Genomic DNA, 25687 nt, shown 5'->3' with positions numbered 1-25687 from the left:
TCCCTGGAAGTGCTGACAGCATCCTGAAGCAGTTAGACAAGTAAATTAATACTGATGTATCCTGAGACATGTACCAGACAAGACCCAGAGAAGAACTATTTCGATTAGACAAGAGAAAGGGATCAGAGAACGTTTTCCAGAAGAGTTAAAATTCAACTAAGTTTGAAAGGATGGTTAGGAGACTGTTGAATGAAATAGTCACATTTGGAGAATAAAAGGATTTTCTGGATGAATGTGAGTGTGAGTTAATGAAGAAGCCAAAATAAGGAGCCTAAGCCAGGCAATACAAATCTTAAAGATGAATGTGTTGAGTAACTTTATTGTGGTAATCATTTCACAATATGTACATATATAGAATCACTACTTTGTACACCTTAAACTTATACAATGTTATATGTCAATTATTTCTCAATAAATCTGGAGGAAAAGAAAAGATCTTAAGACTAAGTTAAGGAGATGAAGGATAACTACTTCTGGTATCTGTAAGGTGTACTAAACTAAAAAATTCAAAAATAAAATTGGTCATCTTCTATTTCCACAGAAGGTTCCTAATTGGACTTCTACCAGATTTCCAAGTTAAAAACTAATGGTTTGCAAGTTAAAAAACTAATGGTTCTCTTTATATGCTCTTTTTTTCACCTTGCTTTTCCAATTAATCATCCATATGTATTTACATACTACACGTATCACACTGTTGATCCTTTCCAGTGAACTTTTTCATTTTAACTATTGAGCTTTTCAACTCCAGAATTTCTCTTTGGTTCTTTTTAATAATTCCTATATTATTGAAATTTCATATTTGATAAGGTATCTTCATATTACTTTCCTTTAATTCTTTAGATATGGTTTCCCTTAGTTCCTTTGGACATATTTATAATAGCTAATTTAAGTCTTTGTCTAGTAAGTCCAATGTCTGGGCCTCCTAAGGGAAAGTTTCTTTTGACTGCTTCTTGAGTATGAGCCATACTGTGTGTGTGTTTCTTAAATTTGGGAAATCATCTCTCTTCCCCTAGGGGTTGTTGTTGCTTCCACTGCTGTCATTTTTGTTGGTATTATAAGCAACACTAAGGACTAAATTTCTACAATCTATTCATTGGTCTGTGCAGCCACTGAAAACTTGTCAAGCTAGTTTTGTGGCCATCTGATGACTAAATAGAGATTTCTCTAAATACAAAGAACCAATACAGTCCTCAGCCTTTGCTGAGAGGTTTGTGAATGTTTTGTGGCATGTTTACAAGCTCCAGGAGGTAGTTTATTTGCCTTTGCCTTCACTTCCTGTTTGTACATGCCTTTCCCAGGAATTTTCGAGGTATGCATATGTATGGCCTTCTAGAGTCCCAGGAATATTGCAAATCATTTAAAAGCCCCTTATAGACCTCATTCCACAGGTTTCTTTTTTGAGTGTTTTGATCAGACTCTTGTGTGCCACAATGGTGTCAGGTAACTTAAAATAATTGCAGCTGATTATTATCAATAACTTCCTTGAGGATAAGGCTGTTCACATAGCTCTGAGTCAGGTCAAATAAGGACAAACTCTGAGAATAAATTTTTTCAGTGATCTGCCAGTTAACTAATGATATAATTACCTGGGGATTGAGCTTTAGGGAAGATCTAAACCTTCTCTGCCCCTCCAATGTCTACTAAACTGCTGGTTTTCATAGCAACAAAAACTGCAAGGCTGTTGGTTTTCAAGTCAGTTGTGGCTATGAATAGATTAGGATGGATATATGACAGGTACGAAAGAAACCATATTTTTTGTAACATTCTTGGATCGTTGCAAGCTCTTATTTAATTTCCAGAGTTTTGAAAAAATTTGATAATTTTTGCCTGTTTTTATGAAGAAGCAGACTTCCAGAGGTATTTACCATGCCATTCTGGAAGTACCCACTACCCTGCTTTTTATGCTTTTTGTGTATTTAAATTAATATAGTATTTATATATAAAGACCATAAACATTATTATTTTATGTAGTCAATGGTCATTTATTAATTCATATATTTATCTTTCAGCTTTTCATTCATTAATTCATTTCCTTATTTCCATCTAGTATTATTTTCCATTTATTCCCTTTATTATTCCTTTTAGTGTGAGTCTGCTGGTGACAAATTCTCTTAATTTATCTGCAAATGTATTTATTGTGTCTTCATTTTTGAAGAATGTTTTACTGAGTATGGAATTCTAGGTTTACCTTGTTTTGTTTTGTTTTGTTTTTACATATTGTGACTAGCAATAGATAGGGCATTTGAGACTCTGCATGATACCTTCCAGAGAGAGCATAAATGTTTACTTTTGGCAGGCAAAATGCCCAGCAGTAAATCACCTTAATTCAAGTATGGAATGAGCTGATAGGAGCTGGGCTCTCTAAGGAAAAGCCAAAAGCTTTGTACTTCTTAATCTCTCGGTCACCTAATGCTTCCCGGCATCTCAGCCTCTCTGCCAAGATATTGTGTACTATTCTTTCCCTTTTCTAGTCCTGCTACACTAAAAGAAGATACTCTTGAGATTCTATAGTCATATTCTTCTTACAACTGAGTGACTGTATTACCCCTTTGGCACCAATGATTTCCAATGGTCACTGAGAATACAGTCTGTTGATGACTTACGTTACTCAATAAATAGAATGTTCCCCTCCGCTATCATTTTTCTTTCTTGTATTATCCGTTATCTCTTACTTAAGGGATCTTCATTTCTGTTTCCGGGACCACCACTCCTCCTGTCACCATGCAACTGGATCTGGGAATCAAACATTTCCCTGCCAACCACCTGCTCTGAGTTATTGGTTTTAGATAATATAACTGATTTTTATAATTTTGCCATGAGAGGTATAACCAGCACTTTAACTTTGGTGAAATTGATTCTTATAGATCTTTAAAACCAGCTCAAAAATTACTTTACTCATAATTTTCTTTTCCTTTGTATACTATCAAGCCTTCCTCCTCTGTGCCCAAATAACACTGTTCCTTCATTTTGGTCCTTATATTCTGTTTTAAACAATAGGTTTCATTTAAATTAGGTTACTTTAAAAATTTATCTCATTTATATTCTTAAATTTTAAAATCCTTGCTTTCCCTTCTGTTACTTGCTTAAAATATTTTCTTATAATAGGTATGCAAAAATATCTCTTAAATTGCATTTTAACATGTCTTCGAAAGTAAAGTTTCTTAGGGAATATAAATGATCTTATGAATATAGTGTATACATTTATGAAGCTATGTATATATGTACTCACCACAGTCTTATAAAAATTTGTCTATATATAGAGACAATTCTAAAAATTAGCAATGATTCAGTTTATAAAACCTACAATCTGAATCCAAACCTTATTATCCCAGAAACTGCATTACTTGTGCTGTTATGCCACAAATAAAATATCTAAATATTTTTAATTGCCTGAAGGAAATATCATATACTTTATATATACTATATATGCTTTCTCTTCTAATCTTATGATTGTAAAAATTTAAGAATACTTTTTAATTATTTTATACTGAATAATGAGGAAAATGGAATTACTCATAAAAATGGAAACAATTATAATCATAAATTAGCCTGATTAAAACAGTTCTCAGAACTAGTACATTTCTAATGAGGTCATTAATACTGCTTGTACTTTCTTAATTTAATTCGCATTATTTTTTAAATCTCACCGTGTTCTCAAAATATAATGTTATTTATGAAAATATATGATATAGTATAACATCATAAACTAAGATAGATGTATGCATGTGTGTGTGTGTGTGTGTGTGTGCACGCGCACAAAAGGAAGTGAGCTGAGACACTAAATGGGGCCATGGATAAAACTAGATCACAAAATACATTCTATAAGTTTCACAGAATCACTAATGTTAGATTAAAATTTTGATTCTAAGCTTTCTATAAGCCAATATGAAGAGAGAAGCATAAACAGTAATATATTTCAGACCCCAAGAAAATACAAAACCAAACTAATTTTTCAGAAAAATTATGTCATGTGCGTATAACAAACTAGAAACTAATTTCTCACACATATCTTCATAAGGCAAAGAAGGTACAATTTAACTAACAATTTAATTTCTTCAGACACATTTTTGCTATATATAATGAAAGACTTCCAAAGGGCTATTTTATTTAGCAAATACTGGTATATAACAATTTAACAAATCAACACATGAGTAACCAATAAGATAATTAACTGCATCCTTTATAAACCAATCCTAATTTATCATGACATCATAATGCTGGGTCTTTGCAAATATCACTAGCTAGGTCTTTAGATCGAGCATAAGTTTAAAGCCAATTCCTGTTAATACTTAAATCTTGAAAAAAATCAATAAAAGCTCCAAATAATCTTAAATTATTCATGAAATATATGTTCACAAGATGATGAAGACCACATTTATCTTTATTGAAAAAATCATGCCAAAGCCTGCTGATCCCTCACATAAAACACCCAACTAGGAAAGTCGGTTTCTCAATTTGCTAACTAACAAACCGTAAAGCATTTCAGAAACAAACAAACAAACAAAAACTCTAGAAATTTAAAAGAACTATAATTCTAGGAGAGGAAATAGTTATCTTTAGGGGGAAATGGCATAAAAAAATAGTCCAGTCATGTGAACACATACCTAAGAAGTTGAGAAAGGTACAAAAGTTATGAAAGTTATAAGCCTATTTTTCAGAGCCATGTCTATATGAGAATCAGGGCAAAGAGTAGTGTCCAGAGCTTGTGTTTTTGGGTTATCTGCATAAGGCCTGGATTTCAGCATCTTTTAACAGTGTCTCCAGGTAATTCCAACATGCTGCCAACTTTAAGAACTAGAGTTTGTCTAAACAAATGGGTTGTCAAAGTGTGGTTCCTAGACCTGCAGCATCAGCATCACTAGGGAATCTGTTAAAATTCTTAGGGTCTCCCCCAGACATACTCAATCAGAAATTCTGGAGCAAACCAAGATTTCTCTGTTTTAACAAGCTCTCCAGGTAATTATGTTGCATGTTTGAGAACCACTGGACTAAAACAGTCCTCAGCAAAGTGGAATGAGATTGTCTTGATTGGCTTACATCAACAAAATCTAGATTCTGAACATTAAGAAAGAAGGCAGGCGAGAATGGTTCTGGGCGTTGAACATTATCGTTTTCTTTTCCAGTTGCCATCACTAACACTTCTCCTATCTTCTCTTCCTTTTTCTTCAGAATTATTTCTAGAGTACCAGTTTTTTTGTCTCTCCATCTACAATGGCACAAAACTGTAACTGAGTCATGATGAATCTTTCAAATGCTTGGCATTTAAACAAGAGGGATTCACACGAAGATGTAGGATGGTGTTTAAGAGCACAGACTTCAGCATCTGTGAGGTTTGGATTTAAAGGTTCCAGCTCTGAGGGTTGCTAAGGGGTGTGCTCATAGGCAAGCTATTTAACATCTTTAAAGTCTGGCTTGCTCACATGTAAAACAGAGATAATCACACCACTCTCAAAGTTCACCAGGAGGACTCAATATGATTATGGATACAAGGCATCCACATTGACTCTATCACATAATAAACACTCAATTAGGATTGCTTTCATTTCTAAGATGCTTCATCATTTGAAAGCCACCACTGTTCATTTATCAGACCTCCGTCAGCTCTGTGTAGTCAGAGAATATGCTGGAGAACTTAAATATCAGAAATTAACAGCATTTACTTAACTGTTTAGGTATTGTTCTTTAAAACAGGCAAATTAAAGGTAGGTTTTAAGTAATAAAAAATAGATTTAATTTATACCATTTAAAGTTAACTACTGATAAATCACTTGAATTCTCCAGAGAAAAATGATTTAAAGAATAAATAATTAAATTAACATAATAGCCTTCTTTAGCCAATACATTTAGATTATCTACTAACTGATAAGCACATTTGTGTTAGTACCTATTAAGTGCAAGGCTGTGCATAATTTTTTAATAAATACATTTAATGTATATTGGTAGATATTTTTAAAACAAACACTATGTAGTCAATCTATGCAGAGGTATGTATCCATCTTGCATGAAAAGATAATAGTTATTCTATATTCCTTAGGTGTTAAGCACTGATCACAATCTTCCACCCTTTGGTTACATGGCCTTTAAAAAAGAACAAAAATGTAAACAAACCCATTTTTGAATAAACCATTTTTAGTCTATGTCTCCCAACCTTGATAACTAACGCAAAACTATTCTCCTTGAATAATAATGTCACCAAGCACTTGAAGAACCTTAGTTCTAAATAGTTATCTTACTGGAAACACCCATCATATTAGGGAACTACACTTTGAATTTCATTATGACTGCAGTTCTAAAAGATACACTTTGTAAGATCAGTGTAAATAGTACTTAAGAGAAAAGGTCTGTGCCAGATAGCATTGTTAATAAACACTACCTCTGCTCCTATTTCATGGTTTAATTTGGATATCATATAAACCCTCAGGAATAATTTATGTTCTTCATGTCACAGATATTTGGATAATTGCATCAAAGTCATACTAACCTACAAATAAATATCTCCTTGAAATGCAAACTAGAAGTATCACATTTAAGCAAAAACCTTCACACCAAAAAGAAAATGCACAGTCCTTGTATTTCTATGCCTACTAAATGACTAGACAACAAATGTAGGAGATAGTAGAAACTTCTTTTCCATTCTATTAAAGCTCACTGTATATTTTTGTATTGGACCTCCTGTGGACATTATTAATTTTTGTTCGATTTCTTTTGTTCAAACCAATAGAAAAGTTTAAGTGCAATTCAGTGAATTTCTTTTAAATGGACAGAAGTTTAAAAACCCACTTTTATGGTAATTCTGGGTGACTGAAAATTAAACTAAATTAATAATGTTTATAATGAAGATTAAAATGTCAAATTGAAATAGAACTATATCGAGCAGGTGCAGAGGAAGAAATGTTTCCATTAGAATAAAATTAAGTTTGAATGCAGATTATAGTAAGAGACACATTTAGGTAACTAAGAAAACACGTTACGAAAGCATTTTCGAAGCACTTTTCTCAGTGCTGGGATTTAGGAAAGACAGAAAAAAAAATATTGTGGATTCTATGAGACTTACAACTTAGGAAGAGAAAGAAAATAAACCCATATAGGTATATGCAGAAAATTCAATGAATGCTAAATATCTGGAAAGTGAGGACGGCCATAAAGAATATTACTAAAACAAATTATAACTCTGAAGTCAGAAAGTCTTTCCATCTCAACCACCCCATCTTCCACTTGCAGATATAGCTTCCTTGACAAACGTTCTAAAGCATAAATAGTACCATTTCCTTCCTGCATCTTGATCACAGTCGAATATACTCTCCACCATCCCCAGTAACTTCTAGTCAAGGTTCTCATCTGATTTAATTCTGATATAAACACTCAATTCCCTTAACCTTTAATATAATGATATGCTTTGGGGGGAATCTTCCACTGCCATCAAAGATAAGGCACTTTTTTTTTTTTTTGCGAATTTCTCTATTTCCTTTTAGAGACCCATTTTCTTCCCTTTATTCTTGATAGTGATTCGTAGTGTATTGGGGTGAATGTATGTTACAAACAGGGCAGAAAATTCTTCTTGAGTACTCTAGAAATGTAATAATTCATCATAAAAGGTAAAAATAATGGCATTGCCTCTACCTCACTGGGGCTTATGGTCCGAAGAAGACATAAAGTGTTAACTTTCCAGAGAGACTATTTCTCTCTAGTTCACGCCAATAAAACACCTCAATTATTTCAACTAATTTTCTTATCTGCAGTGTGTTTTCTTTCTCAATCTTGTCTACACATAGATAGCAGAATTAATTTTAATGTACTTCTATTATCTTCTGGCTCATTGGCATAAAAAATAGAAATGATTCCTGTGTGTCCCAGCAGCTACCATCCCCCACGCCCAATATTAAATTCTTTAGCATATTATTTCAGACTCTCTGCAATTCGATCCAACATATCCTTCCAATCTTAATTACAATGTAAGAATTAACATTTAAAGTTGCATTATGAGACATGTACTTTGATCAGTTTTCCATATGTTGTCTTACTTGAGGCTGACAATAACTATATTAGATATATACTCATGCTTATTTTTTCAGACAAAGATTAAAGATAGGAATGTAAGGACTGATTCTATAAAACTCCTAGAAGAAAACATAGGGAAATATTCTTTAACAATGGTCTTGGTAATGAGTATTTGGATGTGATACCAAAAGCACAAACAACAAAAGCAAAAATAAACAACTGGGTCTACATCAAAGTAAAAAAGCTTCTTCACAGCAAAAAAAATATCAACAAAATTAAATGGCAACCTACAGAAATGGAGAAAATATTTGCAGACCATATATCTACTTAATATCCGAACTATATAAGAAACTCCTATAACTCAATATAAAAAACAAAAACAAAAAAACAAACAAAAAAAAACTCAAATAATCCAACGCAAAAATGGGCAAAGGACCCGAATAGACATTTTTCCAAGAAAGATATTCAAATGGCCAACAGATACATGGAATTGGGCTTAACATCACTAATCATCAGGGAAATGCAAACCCAAAACAAAATGAGACTTCATCTCATTCCTTGTAAGAATGACTATCATCAAGAATCGAGAAGGTAAATGATAAGTATTAGGAATGAAGTGGAGAAAAGTGGACCTTTGTGAACTGTTGGTAGGACTATAACATGGTTCGGTCATTATGAAAATAGTAGGATGGCTCCTCAAAAAATTAAAAATAAAACTACCATATGGTCTAGCAATCTCACTTCTGGGTTTATTGGAAGGAAATGAAATCAGTATCTAAAACAACCTACATCTCCACCAATGAATAGACAAAGAAAATGTGATATATATATATAAATGCATCATCTATATAAAATATTATATAATATCACAGATATATTCATATGTAATATCATTGATGAAACTTAAAGGCATTATTCTAATTGAAATAAGTCAGACAGAAAAAGATGAATGCTGTATGATTTCACTTATATGTAGAATCTATAAAAGCCAAATTCATAAAAACAGATAGGATAATGGTTGCCAGGGGTAGAGGGTTTGGGGAGTGGAGGAAATAGTTATAAGATGAATAATTTCTGGTGATATAATACACAGCATGGTGACTATAGTTAACAGTAATGTAGTGTATACCTGCAATTTGCTAAGAGAATAGATCTTAAATGTTCTCGCCAGACACACATGCACACACTCACACACACGCATACACAAGGTAACTATGTGAGATGATGAATGTGTTAACTAACTTGTAGTAATCATTTCGTAGTATATACATATACCAAATCATCACATTGTACACCTTAAACTTACACAAAGTTCTATTTCATTTATATCTCAATCAACCCAGGGAAAAATATCACTCTGGAAAAAATAATAACAAAAAAACTATAAAGGATACAGTTTGCAGACATAACTATATACAACCTAGGCATTTTGAGATGTGAAAATATGACAAACAGTAACAAAAAAAACTAATAAAAAATAGGAAACATCTTTGCAACATGCAAAACAGATTTAAAAAATATTTCCTTGATGATTTAATAGATCTTATAAATCAATAAGAAAAAAAAGCACTACAAACTAAAAACTAAGCAAAAAGCACAAACAGGAAACACACACAGAAATACATTTGGACAAAGCACACACAAAAGTTACTCTCCTTACTATTAAAAAAGATGAAAAATATACAATTAGCTGCTACTTGAATGTATCGAATTGGAAAATATGAAAAAATAATTAAATACTATTTGGCAAGCATACAAAAAACAGACACGTTTTGGGGGAAATAACTTAAAATTATCAATCAATTGTTTTAAAATATAAATAATAATTAGTATAAATATTCTACTCTGTATATTATTTTTAAGTTTCAGGCTATAATCTGCAATGTGTACAAAGCTGTATATTGTACAGAGTAGACAAATTAAATTTGTGTATAAACAAACCAACTCATAAACCAAATACTGAGGAATTGAATTAGTGAATTTTGGTGCACTCATTTAATAGAATACTATCAAGCCCATTAAAATGTATTGGTAAGTAGCTGCTTATAGATTGTATGTAAAATTAAAAGTAGATTATACTACAATGTGTTTGATATGAACCCCTTTTTGTTAAAAATATATATGCATAAATGCACAATGCTTCTATCATAAAGGTAGGATTAAAGTTAATATCATTTATCTTTCTTATCTATATATAAAACTTTTTCCACAATAAAAACGAATTTCTTCTCTGTGGTAAAATAAAAAGATTTTTGTAGAAATAAGAAAATTAAAAATTCTTAAGGGAATCAGTATATTTCCCATAGTATTATTATTTTAGTTCATCTGTATTATCCAGAAAAAAAAAAGACAAAATCCCTTCAGGTATTATGAAAGACAGATACACAATTGAGATAGACCTGTAGACCTGATAAAATGTTATCTCACCCTCCAGAGTGGACCTCTCTTTCATCAAGTGACACTTTTTACTGGGCATTACACATCTATTTATGTATCTGCTGGTTCCACATCTGATTAAGTTTTTTATTCTCAAGAGTAGGTGCTAAGGAAATACATGTCTAATGTAATTGTGCGCCTAGTCAAGGCAGCCACTGAATCTTCTGGGCCAGCAAGATCTTTGATTTGCATAACTGATGTATCTGCATAAATCACTAAGTCAGAAGATCATACTGATGATGTAAAAATGATTCATTTGTGATATAGTATGTTCCTATTTTAAGTCCTTGTCTTAATATAGGAATTAAATCTAATTTATCTTTACTTAAAGAAAGATATTTCTTCATTCAGATTTTGTATGACAATTCTGTTCAGGAGTTGGAATACAAATATATTTACTTCATTTTATTGTGGTTTACAGGAAAAGCTTATTTAAAAATTACATAGTGAAAATAATTTTTTATTTTTGAATACTATTATAACCATGATATAAAAGTTATTATTTTATTAGTAAATGGTCATCTTTGGTAACACAACAAAATCATACACCATACTCTGAATATATTCTTAAAATTTTACCCTATATAGCAAAAATACTACCTAAGCGATATATACATAAATAAATTTTTAGGTATGGTTTACAGGTATTATTTTCAGCATGGGTTTCTCTTAAATTGCATGTTTTCAAGTCACAGTAGTTAATTTTTAAAATTACTTATCAAGTTAAAATACACTGGACTAAAATTTAAAGTGATTTAATTAACTTAATTAAAACAAATTATTAATATATATGTAAATAGAATGCTTAAACTCAAGGACAGTCTAAAATAAAAGCAATTTTTCTTTGTGTTTTAGAGGTACAATTATGCTTTATATTCAGTACTGTGGCAACACTGCCAGATATGCTACTTGCCACAGATATTAAAACAGTTAAGAGAAAATTAGTACAGTTAATTTAGATTTTGATTGTTTATACTTTTATTTTTATTTCACCATGATTGTTTCTAAAGACTGGTATTTAACCATTATTCAAGGCTTATAAAAATGGAGCTTTTATAAATTATGTTGGGAAAGTGATAAGGCATCTAAATTGGCCTATAAAATATTAACTTATCTTCTTACCAGAGAAGGCTCTCAGAAAGCAATAATTCTGGTATTTAATGTCTATGAGACTAAAGCTTTGAAAATTGTTACTGTTGCAGAGCAGAAAACATTAAAATATTTTCAGTTTTACTGAAGCTTTCATAACATTTATATCCAGCATTTAGATACATTATGATATTCATAGTTATGTCACAGAGACAATTTGCATTATTTATGTGGCTTTTAGTTTATAATGTCAAGCTTGTACAAATGCAGAGTATAGATAGGAAGTTAGGTACATTTGGGACAGTGGGAACTATAACTCATTTCCACCTGAATGACAATGATCAGTGTTATACATAAAACGAAAAATCTAAGCAAAAGCACTTCTCCTTTACAAATAAGCAAAATAAATGAGAAATTATGTTCCATCTAATCAGCATTTTGAATGAGATGGTTTGTGTTCAAATAGTTTCTCAACAATCTGTCATCAAACCTTAAATACCAAAATGTGTTAAAATATCTGTCTTTTCCAGATAATCAGGAAGTTGGTACATTTTGTTTTGATAACAACAGAAACACAGGAGCTATTTTTATTAGAATTAGAGAACACGTAGGCAAAAAGGTTTGAGAAAACATGTTGGGTATTGTACAGTGAATGAGGCGATGCAGAGGGAACCTTAAATTATGTGTTTTAGATCGACTCAGAATAAAGAGTTTTCTCCCAAAATATTTCTCAATTATAATAGTTACTTTATAACACAAATTTTATTTTATTTTATTTTATTTTAAATGCAATTACCTTAGAACAATTTTTGTTTGTCTCAGAACATTTCGTACTATTTTTTAAATTATTTGCTGGTCACTAGATTTAAAGAAAAATGAATCTATGCTGATCAATATCGGATTTAGGGGGTAAGAAAGCCACCCTCTGTCTTTCAGTCATATTGTTCTCACTTTCTGCCATGAAAGACCGTAAACATGAGGTTCTAGAACCATTTAGGAATTATACTAAAAAATACAGATTTCCAGCTCTATTCCCCAAGATTCTGATCCAAGTGTTTCAGAATCTGCATTTAAACATACAGCATACATAGACATTTTCAATGGCTCTCGATCCACATCTTGAGAAAACTCTCCTAAGGCTTCTAACCACTAACCTAGCATACACATATGTGTGTCACTACATGTCATTCCATATGAACAATAAAGCATGGAGAATTTAACTTAGCCCAAGGGGAGGATTTCTTACTCCTAATAAACTTTATTATTAAGCCTTACTTAACCAATAGATGGGTATTTAGTCAAATAAAACAGATTTGAGGACCAAGAACTCAAAACTGCTCTCCTTGGCTTCTAGCAGTCAAAATGAATAAACTGGGTCAAACAAAGACTTCTTTGAGGAAAAAAAAAAATGATTATAAAATTTATTGTACTTAGCTTTGAACCAGTTTGCATTCTATGGAAAAACTGTCTGGGCTAAAAGACTTGGCCAGTTAAACTGACTGAGGAAGTCAGAGTTGAGTTTTTTGAGATCATATGAAATCACGAACTGTGAGGAACTATTGAACAATATTTCCAAATCTACAATATTTTAAACATATTTAAATTTAAACTACCCATGAAGCTCAGATGCTAGACGATTCAAATATCTTGATTCAATGATAAGCAAGTAACAATTTTTAAAAATTCTCAACTGAATGTGACCATTGGTTTTGCCAAGCGCTGTAGTAGTTCTTGGAGTATGAATGAAAATAAACTAATTTTTCTTCTATTCTTTTTTTTTTTTCACTAGATTGTGGTTCTTTTTCCAAAATACTAACACTTTTCCTCTAAATGTTCCCTTTCATTGTGTAAATTAAAGGAAATAGAAATTTCATCCAACTCCAATCCCAAAAGAACATGAAAATTACGAATGATAATATTTACACCGAATGCATTTTACTTTATGATTTCACTGGATTATAGTTGAAAATTTTTTTTTATATGCTTTGATTTCAACTCTAGGGGAAAAAAAATTATGCCAGGTGTCCTTCATTTGTCCCACTGAGCAAGGTGAAGGGAGAACCCATGCACCAAGACCTGTGCCAAGGCCATGGCCGCATAAGCTCCGCCCAAGAAGAAGTGGCTTTTTCTAAGTCATATAAAAGTGCTGGATAAACTAGTTGTATGGAATGTTGTTACTCTTCCACAAATAAGCAAACTGAAAAGTAAAGATATATAACCTTTACTTTAGACCACCAAATTCACTTCGGATCCTCAGATACAAAGACTAGTCCATTAAAGTATGATCAATGAGCCGTAGAATGTTGCTTGGAATATCAATTTATTTTGCTTTTTACCATTTCATTTTCATGATGAAAAACACACGTTAAGACCTTATTTAAGACTCGACTACACAATGGGAACTTCCCTACATAATCCTACGCCACCATAACTTTTCTAGACTTCTGATTGCTTCATTAAGTATATGATATGAGAGAATATTTTAAAATATATTAATGTGCTTTTTTTCTTTTGCACTTGCTTATGAATGATCATCAAACTGAGTCAGTCTGAAGCAGTCTCTGCCTTAGGGAGAACTGGGGTCATGCAATGTGAAAAGAGAGAAAGAATTGGCACGGAGCTTTTTGATTTTCAAAACTGGTCTTGAAAACTATTCAGATGTAATGGTCTTAAAAACCTGGTTTTAAATCTCTAGAGCCAGACGAGCGAGAGAGAAAAGCATTTTCTAAATTAGATAAGCTTCCCTGGAAATATATATATACGAAAAACAAAATTTGGAATACTGAACTTGGAGCTTCACTACAAGCCATAGAGTAAGGTATATGATGCATAAGAAGAATTTCTTACCACAAAATAAAAAATGTCAAAACTTCCTTGGCTGTGAAGAAGCCAAGAGAGAAGGGCAAAGGAAGGCTAGAGGACACATAAGCTTAGGGACTGCTCCCTTTTCCATGATTCATTGTCATATGGAGCACATTTGCTAAACATTTTCTGACTATTAAGTACTCCTGTTTAAAATATATTTAATTTTGTGATGTGTAGCCTATTATTATAAAGCATAAATATACAGATCCTAATCATCAACTAATTCATCCAATAAATAATTATGGAGACCTATTATATACCAGTTACTTAGGTATAATGAAATACTGTGGGAAATGACAATTCCCATGATTAGTCCGGTAATTTGCAGTCTCTTGGAGCTGGGGGGTGGGTGGGGTGGGGGTGGGGGTTGTGAAGAGTGAGAGACAAACAATATAAGCCAATTAATTATATTACTGTGCTTATAATATGTTATCATATTTCTATCTATAACTTTACTACTTAGAAGCAAGATTCTAGGCTGCCTTTTTAAAAAAATGGAAATAGATTATTAATGCGGGAGGCAGGGGGAGAAGGGTATTTGAATGAACCAGAGAAACTTTCTGAAATCACCTTTGTTTTTGTGTGAGTCAGAAGCAGCCCAAGAAAAATTTGTATATTGAAACTTCAAAAATTAATTGCCAACTGTCATATGGGATCAAAACCAAGTACTAATATTTGCTACTCTATACACTTTGAACAACCAGGCTGCTAATGTTGAAATCGAATGACAATAAAACCAGAACCATTTTAACAGAACCAAAACAACAAAAGAGAGCTCAGAGAACCAGGGTGAAAAAGGCAGCCCAGGAACAGAAAGTCATTGTACACTAAAGGTACCACGGTTCCCTTTCAGTACAAGGCAACCATGCACTAGGCAGCAGATACACCATCAGTTTTCTTTGAAGAAGTAGCCATAGAAGCCAGGGATCATGGAGCTTTAACAGGGGAGAAGTGTGGAGGCATCGAGGTTTTGAAAAGATTCTCTGTAATATAAATGGGGATTCTTTTGTTGTCTTTAGTAACATTTCCTTGAAACCATTAAAAGGAAAGAAGGAAGACTAGGATTTTGTAGAACAGTGAGCACTCAATATATCTGTGGACTGAAAAATCAGGGGAAAGGTATGAGTTATTGAACCCTGAAAGAAAGGGGAGAAGTGTGGAGGCATCGAGGTTTTGAAAAGGTTCTCTGTAATACAAATGGGGATTCCTTTGTTGTCTTTAGTAACATTTCCTCGAAACCACTAAAAGGAAAGAAGGAAGACTAGGATCTTGTAGAACAGTGAGCACTCAATATATTTGTGGACTGAAAAATCAGGGGAATGAGTTATTGAAAGATATGAGTTATTGAACCCTGAAAGAAAAGAAAATAAACAATGATGAAGAGCAAAGACTGGAAGAGGGAAAATGGCAAGGAGATGAAGGAGGAGCTAGAAAAAGAGGAGAACGAGAGAAGGATTTGGAGGAGAGAAGGGATTTGGTGGGGAGAAATGAATAGATAATTCTTTTTATTACTTATGATGATGACATTGATAAATGAAATCAATAAGTTTCAAGTGTCTGAATAGATAATTTTAGAACAACATATTAACAGTGCTTTTTAGTGAGTGGTGATATTACAAATTATTTGTATTAATTGTGCTTTTCTCTATTTTTCTAAGACTTTCACAAGAGCATTCACTCCTTTTTTTAATTTAATTTTAAAAAATTTTATATGAAAGAATACACTTAGCCCTCTCATTCTGTAAATTGAACTTTCATCAGTAGCCCTGGCCTAGTGGGAGGTGGTGGAGCAGACTCTTGGAAACTGCTTAATACACAGCTCCTGAGGAACATGTTCAAAATATGTGGTCACTTACTTTGTATGATCTACCGATGGCCTGTGGTTTTCTTCCCCATGATGAATACTGGTTTCATGACCGAGTCCCCATTGGAAGGTGTTTGAATCTTGAATTAAATTTTCTGGGATTGCCTGGTACCATTCACGCAAGCTTCCTTTCTCAAAGCTGCGGACGTCCATAGCTTGAATAGGATAGAAGACAAGACCAGCTAATCAAAATAAATGTGTTAATAAATGGCAATTTCTACCCACATCAGCATTTTCTTACTCTTGTCTCATTACTGTCTAATTTTTGAGCATAATTAAAATAATTATGCAAATGGTTTGTATAACCACTGTAAGAGTTTTAAAGACATGTTGATATATTATATTAACATACTTATAGTAACTGAAATATGGAGATAGAGAATCTGATTTCATAAGGAGGTGAGATTTTAATTAGCTCCTACAAGGGCAATAATTAGCTCCTACAGGGGCATTGTCAGCCTCTTCTGACTTAACGCCTACATTGCTTGCATGACCTCCAAGTTCTGGTAAGTCTGTTATTTTTCTACAGCAATATTACAAAGTTAAACTTCAGCTCAGTCTCTGAAGGGGTTTTCCAAATTCCGAATTACTTAAGTTCAAAGCAATAAGATTTCCAATAACTTTTATATTGGATCTCTTTCTTTGAAAGTTTTCAATATTCTTATAATGACCATATTCTAACATTACACAAAATTTCAAGTCCCATATTTTTTTAAATACATAGGTTGTATGTGAAAATGCTCTCCCTTTCTGTCTCTAAATGTGTTCATGTCTGTCTGTCTGTCTTAAATCCTCCACTGCTTGAATAAAAGAAAAGATTCAATTCAGTGAGTTCTTGTGTATACTATAAAAAGTTTGGTGTGTACTCCAGCTTTTAAACAGCATCACTATAGCATACCACTATATCATTTAGAAATTTGGGCTCAAGATTTACTGTAAAACTTGAAATGGAAACATTCCATCAAAAAAAAGTGACGTGTAATCATAATGTTCAAGTGTGTTACTTAATCTCTAACATTAATATTGACCATATAATTGTATTTATCTTGTGCAAAGATTTAGGATTCAATAAAATCTTGTTCATATCATTGAAAAAGATAAGAATTGTAGCTCTTTAAAAAACCATTAGAGGGCATAAAGTTTGAGACAAGCAAGAGGAATAGGCTCTAGATACCTACTGTACATATTGTTATCTATAGTCAACAAAAATGTATTGTACACTTAAAAATTTGTTTAGAGGGTAGATTTCATCTTCCAAATAAAATGACATAACCATTTTATTTCTGAGCAAATTGTGTGATCTTGCTAGTTTCATCTCTTTGGAAGATGAAATATTATGATAAATCTGTCTATGCTCTGCAGTCTCACATGTTCTATTTCCTTATTGGGGTTAAGAATATAACCTGAAATCTACCCCTTTAACACATTTTTAAGTGTACAATACATTTTTGTTGTTGAAAATCACATGATATCACTTATATGTGGGATATAAACCTAAAAGCAACAAACAAACAGGACAAACAAACAGAGACTCATGGATATGAACAATAGACTAGTGGTTACCAGAGGTTAGTGGGTAGGGGGGACAGGGGTGGTTACCAGCGGTTAGTGGGTAGGGGGGACGAGGGTCAAATATGTGGGACATAAAATAATCTAAGTATGGGAGGTGAATATAAAATGTAAATATATATATGCCTTACTGTTAAAATGTACAGCTGAAACTTACTGGATTTCGTTAACCAATGTCACCATAAAATAATTAATTTAAAAAAAGAAATAAAATGGTAATAATTCATGTTTATTCAAAATAAATAAATATCCCCATGTTTTAAAAATAATAATTTAATAGTAGATGTTCATTCAGGACATTTAAAGAACTTATCAAAACTTCCTATCCAATCATAAATGACATTTCTAAAACTTAAAGGTTGAACAAGAAGAAAGTCAGTATTCACTAAAGACACTCATTAGTTGTAATTAATTAGATTTTGTGTAAATTTTACAAACACCACAACTTATGTATGATCATAAGAGGATTTTAGTGTCTTCCCATAAGAAAGTCTGACTACCATATAAAATCTTCCATTATCTTATCTTCCATCCATGAAGAACAGTATATGTCCCTAGCCACTTGAGTTAATTACTGTCTCTTCTCAGTCACAGAGTGAGTCAGCTTCAATTTTATGAGTTCTTTAGTTTAGATTAATTAGTTAATTTATTTTTTTCATTAAGCAGCATTTTTTTCTGGGTTAAAAGAACATAAACCTCTTTTCAATTTTGAAGTTCGAAAATTTCTTGATAAGGCTGACATAAGACAAATCAGAGTTTCACTAGACACTGTATTATCTGTATGTTCTGAACCTTTAATATTATCAGAACCCTTGAGAAAATATGATAATACAGTAAATACACATACTCCTCAATAAAGAGTAGAGAAGGGAAAATATCACAAAGTGTTCACTCTTGATTTTGTGCTTCGCCCATTCAGACATAGTTAATTTTTCTCCTCTTATACTGTATCTTTGGCTGAGAAGTTCACTTTTAAATGAAATAATTTGCCTTTGATCCATTCTGGAAAAGCTGTGGATTGGCAGATGTCAGCAAATGAAAATCATCTTTCAACAGGACATAGGTTGGAGGGCCGATCGGTACAAGAATCGGTTTCTTATGAGCAGTGCATATTTGACATATCAGTAGCTATATATGTGCATTTTGGCAATGGTAAAATTTGAACAAATTCATCTAATGTGAGGCATTACAATGCTTCCTCCCTACACATTCCTACTTCATGAGTGTGAGTAGAATAGAGACAAACAGGAGAGTGGATAGAAAAGAGCTAGTAATTGGTAGTCCTGGAATCAAGTAGTCCATGAAAATATCTGTTTCAAATCTAAAACATTAATTTAAAGGCACACTTTTCTTGGCCATGATAGAAGAATGTATGCTGACTTTTCTATTACGATTTTCTATACTAAAAACTTTTGTATTAAAAAACTCTTCTAAGCCACGTTGAAAATTTCTAACTGGGACATTAGGCTATGCTACTTAGAGATTATGCTAGCATCTATTTATGGCTATATTTAAAATAATTTAGTAATTCACTTACCACAGGATGATTCATCTGACTTGTCAGGACAGTCACATCTAAAATCACATTTCTAGATTTTTCAACATAGGGACCACAGGATCTGCAAACAAATTCATCGTCTGTACGGTTGTGTGGAGGTAATGTTATGGGAACTGAAGTCCACTTCAGTGGACTTCAGTTCCCATAAATGAGTGATAATCATTTATGGGGGAGCTGGAAGGTCCACTGGCAAATTACCTTGATAAGAAATAATATACAGAAACCATTTAGCAGATTTTCTATTCCTTTAAATATTTCAATAAGCTTTTCTAAGTACGCTTCATAGTCAACAGAATAAAGAATATTTGATGCTAATTGCTAATCTGCTGAACTTCCTTATATAAACATACAAATTGGAGTTTTTGGACAGCAATGGCAAATAACGCTGGATATCACTGAATATAAAAACAGGTGGCGTACAGATGGAAATTATGGAAAAACTATTCAGAGCTCACCGAATAAACAGGAGGTCTAAGGACAGGGCAGGGACCAAGGGAGTTCCAGATGTTGGCAGAAGAAAGCAGAGTCCAGGTCTGATTAAACCTTCTAGTTCACCAGGTAAATAAACTTTGCTCTTCCACTGCCACAATGAGTCTAATGTCCCCTCACCTTTATCTCACATAGCCTCACACAGGCAAGATTCAAGGTTACAAAAGAGACCAAAACCAGAAGTATTCATCTAGAAATGTTTTAAAAACTAAAGTAATAATTTCTGAAATTACAGAATTTAGAAGAAATTGATAGAAGTTAACTAATGTATACAGTACGTTATTTAATAAACATTTATTAACAACATTCTTATGTCATGCATGTGGTAGGTACAATGGATTTAAAACCAAATATGATGTCACTGCAATAAAATAGTGTACAGACTAGTGGATAAGGCAGTCAGGTAAATCTTTCGTTACAGTTCTATTTTGTAAGTTTATGATAGAGATTATCACTCATTTTGCTCATTTGCATATATGCCAAACAATCTTTTATAATGCTTATTTATTAGGTCATTATGTGATTTAATGAATTAACATTATGAAATACTTAGAATAGTGACTATATACAGTGAGCGCCTCATAGGTCAGTTTTAAATAAATAAATAGTTTAGATTTGAATGTGAGATGAACGGACTCCTCTGTATACAATCTTCTGCAACTTTATCTTTTCCTCAACATTGTACATGGATCCGTCCATGATCATGTGTGTTCTGTAAGAACACAGTGCATCAACTTTGACTGTTGTAAAATATTTACTACATGAATATAGTACATGGTTTTTTTTTAGCCATTAATGTTTTGAGAGTTGGCTCGATTTGAGGTTTTCTTTATCTGACTCATACATTTCTCCTGACATACCTAGGAGTGGAATTGCTTGGTCACGGAGCATGTACGACTTCACTTTGCGAGATAATTCCAAACTGTTTTCCAAAGTAATTGTGTCAATTTCTATACTTCTCAGCAGTGTATAAATACTGGTTTCATTACATACTCATCATCCGTGTGTATATCTAGATCCACCCATATGTTTGCCATTTTCTTTGCTGTCTATTCCCCTTTCCACCTCAGTCCTTGTTGAGTTCACGCTGTCTTATTCCGATGTTCACATTTATATAGTTTATTTGGTAAGAGTCTAGTGCAGTAAAATCGTCTTTTGTTTGGTTTTGGATGTTGTATTCTGAAAGTCTTTTTTCCCACTCTCATTCCTGAGTTTTGCTTTGGTCTAGACTAACAGTTACAATTTCTCAGAATTTTGAACATAATATTCAATTGTCTTCTGACTTCCATTCTTGCTCTTGTGAAGTCGGCTATCTAATTGTGGTTCTCTTGTAATTGCATTTTAATCTCTGGCTGTTTTTAACATAATCTTCTCTTTTTTGTTGTTGTTTTTCTAATTCATTTCCGTGAGTCTCTACCTGGATTTATTCTTACTATAATATTTTGCATGAGGTTCACTAGGCTTCTTAAATCCATGTGTTACATTAATTCTTATATCTTTGAAAATTGCTTCTCCTCAATTTTCTTTTTCTCTCTCTGGACTCCATTAGCTTTTATGATCTATCCTTCAAATAAATCTATCTTTCCCATTTTCCTTCTCCATATCTATATGCTGCACTCTGATATTTCCTTCTAGCTTTTCTCAGTTGAGTATAATATTGATGATGGCTTTCAACTATTTAATTTATCCCCTGAGATTTTTATTTCATTGATTTTTATTTCTCCTATTGAGGAGGCCAATTTGATTATTTTTCAAAAACTTTTTTAAAAATAATGTCATACCATTATCTTAGGGCTTGGGCTCCTTTAATATTTTTAATTATTTGTCTATTAGTTTTCTATTTTTTCATAACAAACCTTAGAAATTTAAACTGATACACTTATAATCTCACGCAATTTCTATGAATCTGAAATGTAGAGGAGGTTTGGCCTGGCGGGTCTCACTGGGAGTCTTACAAGGTTGTCATTAAGATGTCAGCCAAGGCTGCAGCCCTCTAAATGCTTACTGGGGCTAGAGGATCTGTTTCCAAGGGGGCTTGCTCACATGCCTAGGAAGTTAGTGCCGCTCTTAGCAACAGGTCTCAGTTCCTGGACTTTCTCCACAGAGCTTCTAGAGTATCTCTTTGATATGATATCTGCTTTCCCTCAGAATAAATGATCCAAGAGAAGACAGTAGAAGCCTAGCTTTGGAAATCACACACAGGCATTGCAATATGGGTCATTGATCACACAGGTCAGTCCTGCTCAGTGTGACAGGGGACTGGTAAACAGGGCCTGAATACTAAGAATAGGGATCACTGGGGGATATTTTGGAGGCTGGCTACTATAATTTACTAGGCTTGATTTTCTGTGAGAATTCTTTATCAACTAGTTTGTAGAAGAGCCCTTCTAGATAAACTTTGAGTTGTTTCTTTTGGATCCCAGTGGTACCCCAGCCCTGGGATGTTACATCCCTCTGGCCCTCCTTTCCCTTGTCCTCCCTCTCATCCACCCCATATTCTGTTACTCCCTAACTCTGGCAGCCACATCATGCTTTCTGTTCCAGTTTTTAATACTCTGTTTCCCTCACTCGGGGTTTTCTCTTTTATAAGCTCAACTTAACATTAAAATAAATGCATGTTAAATTATATTTGACATCTCTATGTCGTGCTACATGTGTAGTGTTGTGGTTTTTAGATCATCGGGTCTGACTTATTCAAACTAGTAGTCTTAACTGCATTTTTAGGCCTGATTTTAATTCAAACTAGAAAATGGTCCTCCTTAAGGAGAAATTATGGACATGAGTGGATATTTTAGAAAAAGGAGGTTGATGAGTCTGTACTTAGGAAAAGTAGAGACAACTCATTTTCCATCTCAGAAATAATCCAGAATGATAGGTAAAAGGACCACTACTCTAAAAAAGAAACTGTAAGATGATGATGATGATGATGATGATGATGATTTTGCCTGTAATTGCATAGACAGGCTAAAGTTGGTAGCAATGATAGTTAAGTCTCTGAACAAAAACACTGAAATCTTTGCAGATGAAACAAAATTGCAAAGGTGAAATGCAAATGACTGAAGTCTGCACTCAATAAGAAGCATAGATTAGGCTGGTTTGATCTGATCTTCCACATCCCTCAGCCACAGGGAACCCAATCCGCCTGCACACCTGTCATTTTAAGTAGATGACTCAGGCTCCAGATGATCTCAATGGTCTAACTCCTCGCTCTGTGACTTTCTTGTAACAAATATGATATACTTTATCCTACACTAATACAATCTTTCTGATAAAACAGATTTTCCCACTTGTTTTATACTAGACTGCCCTCTCTGCAGCCATTCCCACAATGGCGATTAAGCAATAAAACTGTTTTTTTTAACATCTTTAGGTCTCATTACCAGCTTTAGACATATTATAACTGTGAATTACTTGAATAATATGCATAGTCATTCTTTATCTATCTCCAAGTAACAATACATTTTTTTTTAAGCACGACTTCTGATGTTAAGAAGTTTATTTAATTAAAATATCTAAAATCGCTACTCAAGGTTTAAATATAATTGACTTTCAGAAAATTCAAAAATTTGAAATATCTATAGCTCCAGGGGAAAACATACGTTTTTCCTATTGCACTTACTACAATGGCTCAGAGTTACACCCACAAGCTTGAAACAACTGCACTTAGCACGATCTTACTGAAGCGTCTGTGTCAGGTCTACTTTCTGGGAGAGTGTGTATTACTAAAACAAGGCTGTTCTCTAGCTATAATTTATAACTATTGTGATCCAGCTATTGACATTTTTATGTGGTGCCTTTTTTCCTGCCTCCAATATCAAATCAGCTCTTTCTGAAATATTTTTGCTGTAATACGAAGATTCAATGAAAATTTCCAGGTAGTACAAGGTATTTTCTATTTTTATAGCTATTGTACTAATCTAAAAGTAACTGTGAATAAGATAAAGTAGCGATTGAACAATTTTTAAGCAAAAATCCAGGTATTTTATTAGCTTCTTCCATTTTTGGCATTTAGTAATTCTCTCAATTAAAAGCTGACAAAATTTAAAATTTTAATTTGAAGTTTAAAATTAGGTTGTTAGTTTGTCTTTATTTTCTAGAAACACAATAACAGTACTAAGTTGAATGGCTCTTTGGCTTTGGACGATTTCTTCTACTCGGTGTATACTAAATCACTTTATAATGCTACACCCAAGACACTAAAACTAGAATACTTAAGATTGTAATCACCGAGTTGCCAATTTCTTGATTTTTACCTTGAAGTCTTTTATTAAAATGTAAATATTCTAAACATTTTGTATTTTCTACAAAGTCTATCTTTAGTAAGTTATGGAAGAAAAGAAAATCTCAAAACAAATTGCCTTCATTTTATTTATTATTCTGAGGCAAATATAATGGACACACCAGAAAGTTTAGTATTATAAAATGAAAAGCTGTAGGCAATATCTTAAAAGTGAAGACAAAAGTACTCACTCTTTTTCCCTTGGCATTTTATTCCACTGAAACAAACTACTCTTTGCATAAAGAAATGAAACTTGAACAAGTATTTTTAAATAAAACCGGTGAGATGCTGAGGCAAATGAGGAGGGATGCCAAAAATCCAATCAACTTTGTCAGCTCAACAACAACAACATAAAAAAATGTTCGGCAAGTAAGGGAGGACATCGTAAAAATTGTTAAGCGTCCTGTAAGTAGTTACCATACTTTCTCCATTTTAAGGCATCATTAGTTACAAAGCATGCCACTGACTTAATGACTACTTTCCTGAGAAAAATAAAACACTAAATACCTTGGATGATGAGATTCATTCTAATAATTAATACTTCCGGTAACTAATCATTCTAATATACATACTGAATTCTGACATTTTAAGTTAGATGGATGAAAAGTGCCTAGGTGATTTCTTTTTCCAGCTTACAAAAGGTGTGTTGTAATGTAGTCACAGGTGTTTTTCCAAATAACCCAGCTCCCTCACCAAGAACCTTTGATGTAAGAACATTGTTGTGTATTCTGCTGAAGGGAACATACTTCTTGCCTTTCTCATGTAGGATGGAAAGAGTAATGTGAAACGTACTCCCTTTGGGATACTTACTATTAAATTTGAATGTCTGGCAACAATTCTTACTTAATAATCTACTCTGAAAGTCTGATTCGAGGTGAGGGGAGAACTATTTAACTTTATTTACCATCATTACCTACTCTGAGAATGGCCAACATCATTAAACATGACACAAAGAATCATAGGACTTTCTATTACATGGTTAAGTTTGCCATTTGTGACAACATGGACAGACCTCAAGATAATCATGCTAAGCGAAATAAGCCAGACAGAAAAAGTTGAAAATCACATATCACTTATTTGTGGGATATAAACCTAAAAGCAACAAATGAACAGGACGAACAGAGACTCATGGACATGGACAATAGACTAGTGGTTACCAGAGGGTAGAGGGTGGGGGTAGTGGGGAGGTAGATGGGGTAAAGGGGTCAAATATGTGGTGACAGAAAGAAATCTAACTATGGGAGGTGAACATGCAATGTAAATATATATATATATACACACATATATAAGGCATATATATATATATATGCCTTACTGTTAAAGTGTACAGCTGAAACTTATTGGATTTCATTAACCAATGTCACATAAAATTAATTAATTAAAAATTTTTTTAAAAATAAATAACAAGTCTTTTTTCTAGTATCCTCCTGGATCAATTTCTATTTTAATTACTTAATTATTTTTTAAATTTATTTGGGTGGCACTGTTTAATAAAATTATATAGGTTTCAAGTGTATAATTCAATAATACATCATTTTTG

General features: G+C 32.9%; 1 protein-coding gene across 1 annotated transcript in view; it reads right to left on the bottom strand.

Moving 5' to 3' along the window:
- MALRD1 (MAM and LDL receptor class A domain containing 1) overlaps positions 1–25687 on the bottom strand; it is a 533295-nt gene that overhangs the window by 319765 nt on the left and 187843 nt on the right. Inside the window, 4 exon segments of the mRNA XM_025043397.1 lie at positions 16245–16407; positions 19359–19421; positions 19424–19503; positions 19547–19577. Coding sequence (XP_024899165.1) covers positions 16245–16407; positions 19359–19421; positions 19424–19503; positions 19547–19577 — 337 coding nt within the window.

Source organism: Pteropus alecto, unplaced genomic scaffold, assembly GCF_000325575.1.
Source record: "Pteropus alecto unplaced genomic scaffold, ASM32557v1 scaffold11, whole genome shotgun sequence".
In the NCBI taxonomy this organism is placed as follows: Eukaryota; Metazoa; Chordata; class Mammalia; order Chiroptera; family Pteropodidae; genus Pteropus; species Pteropus alecto.
This window is presented reverse-complemented; position numbering and strand designations above follow the sequence as displayed.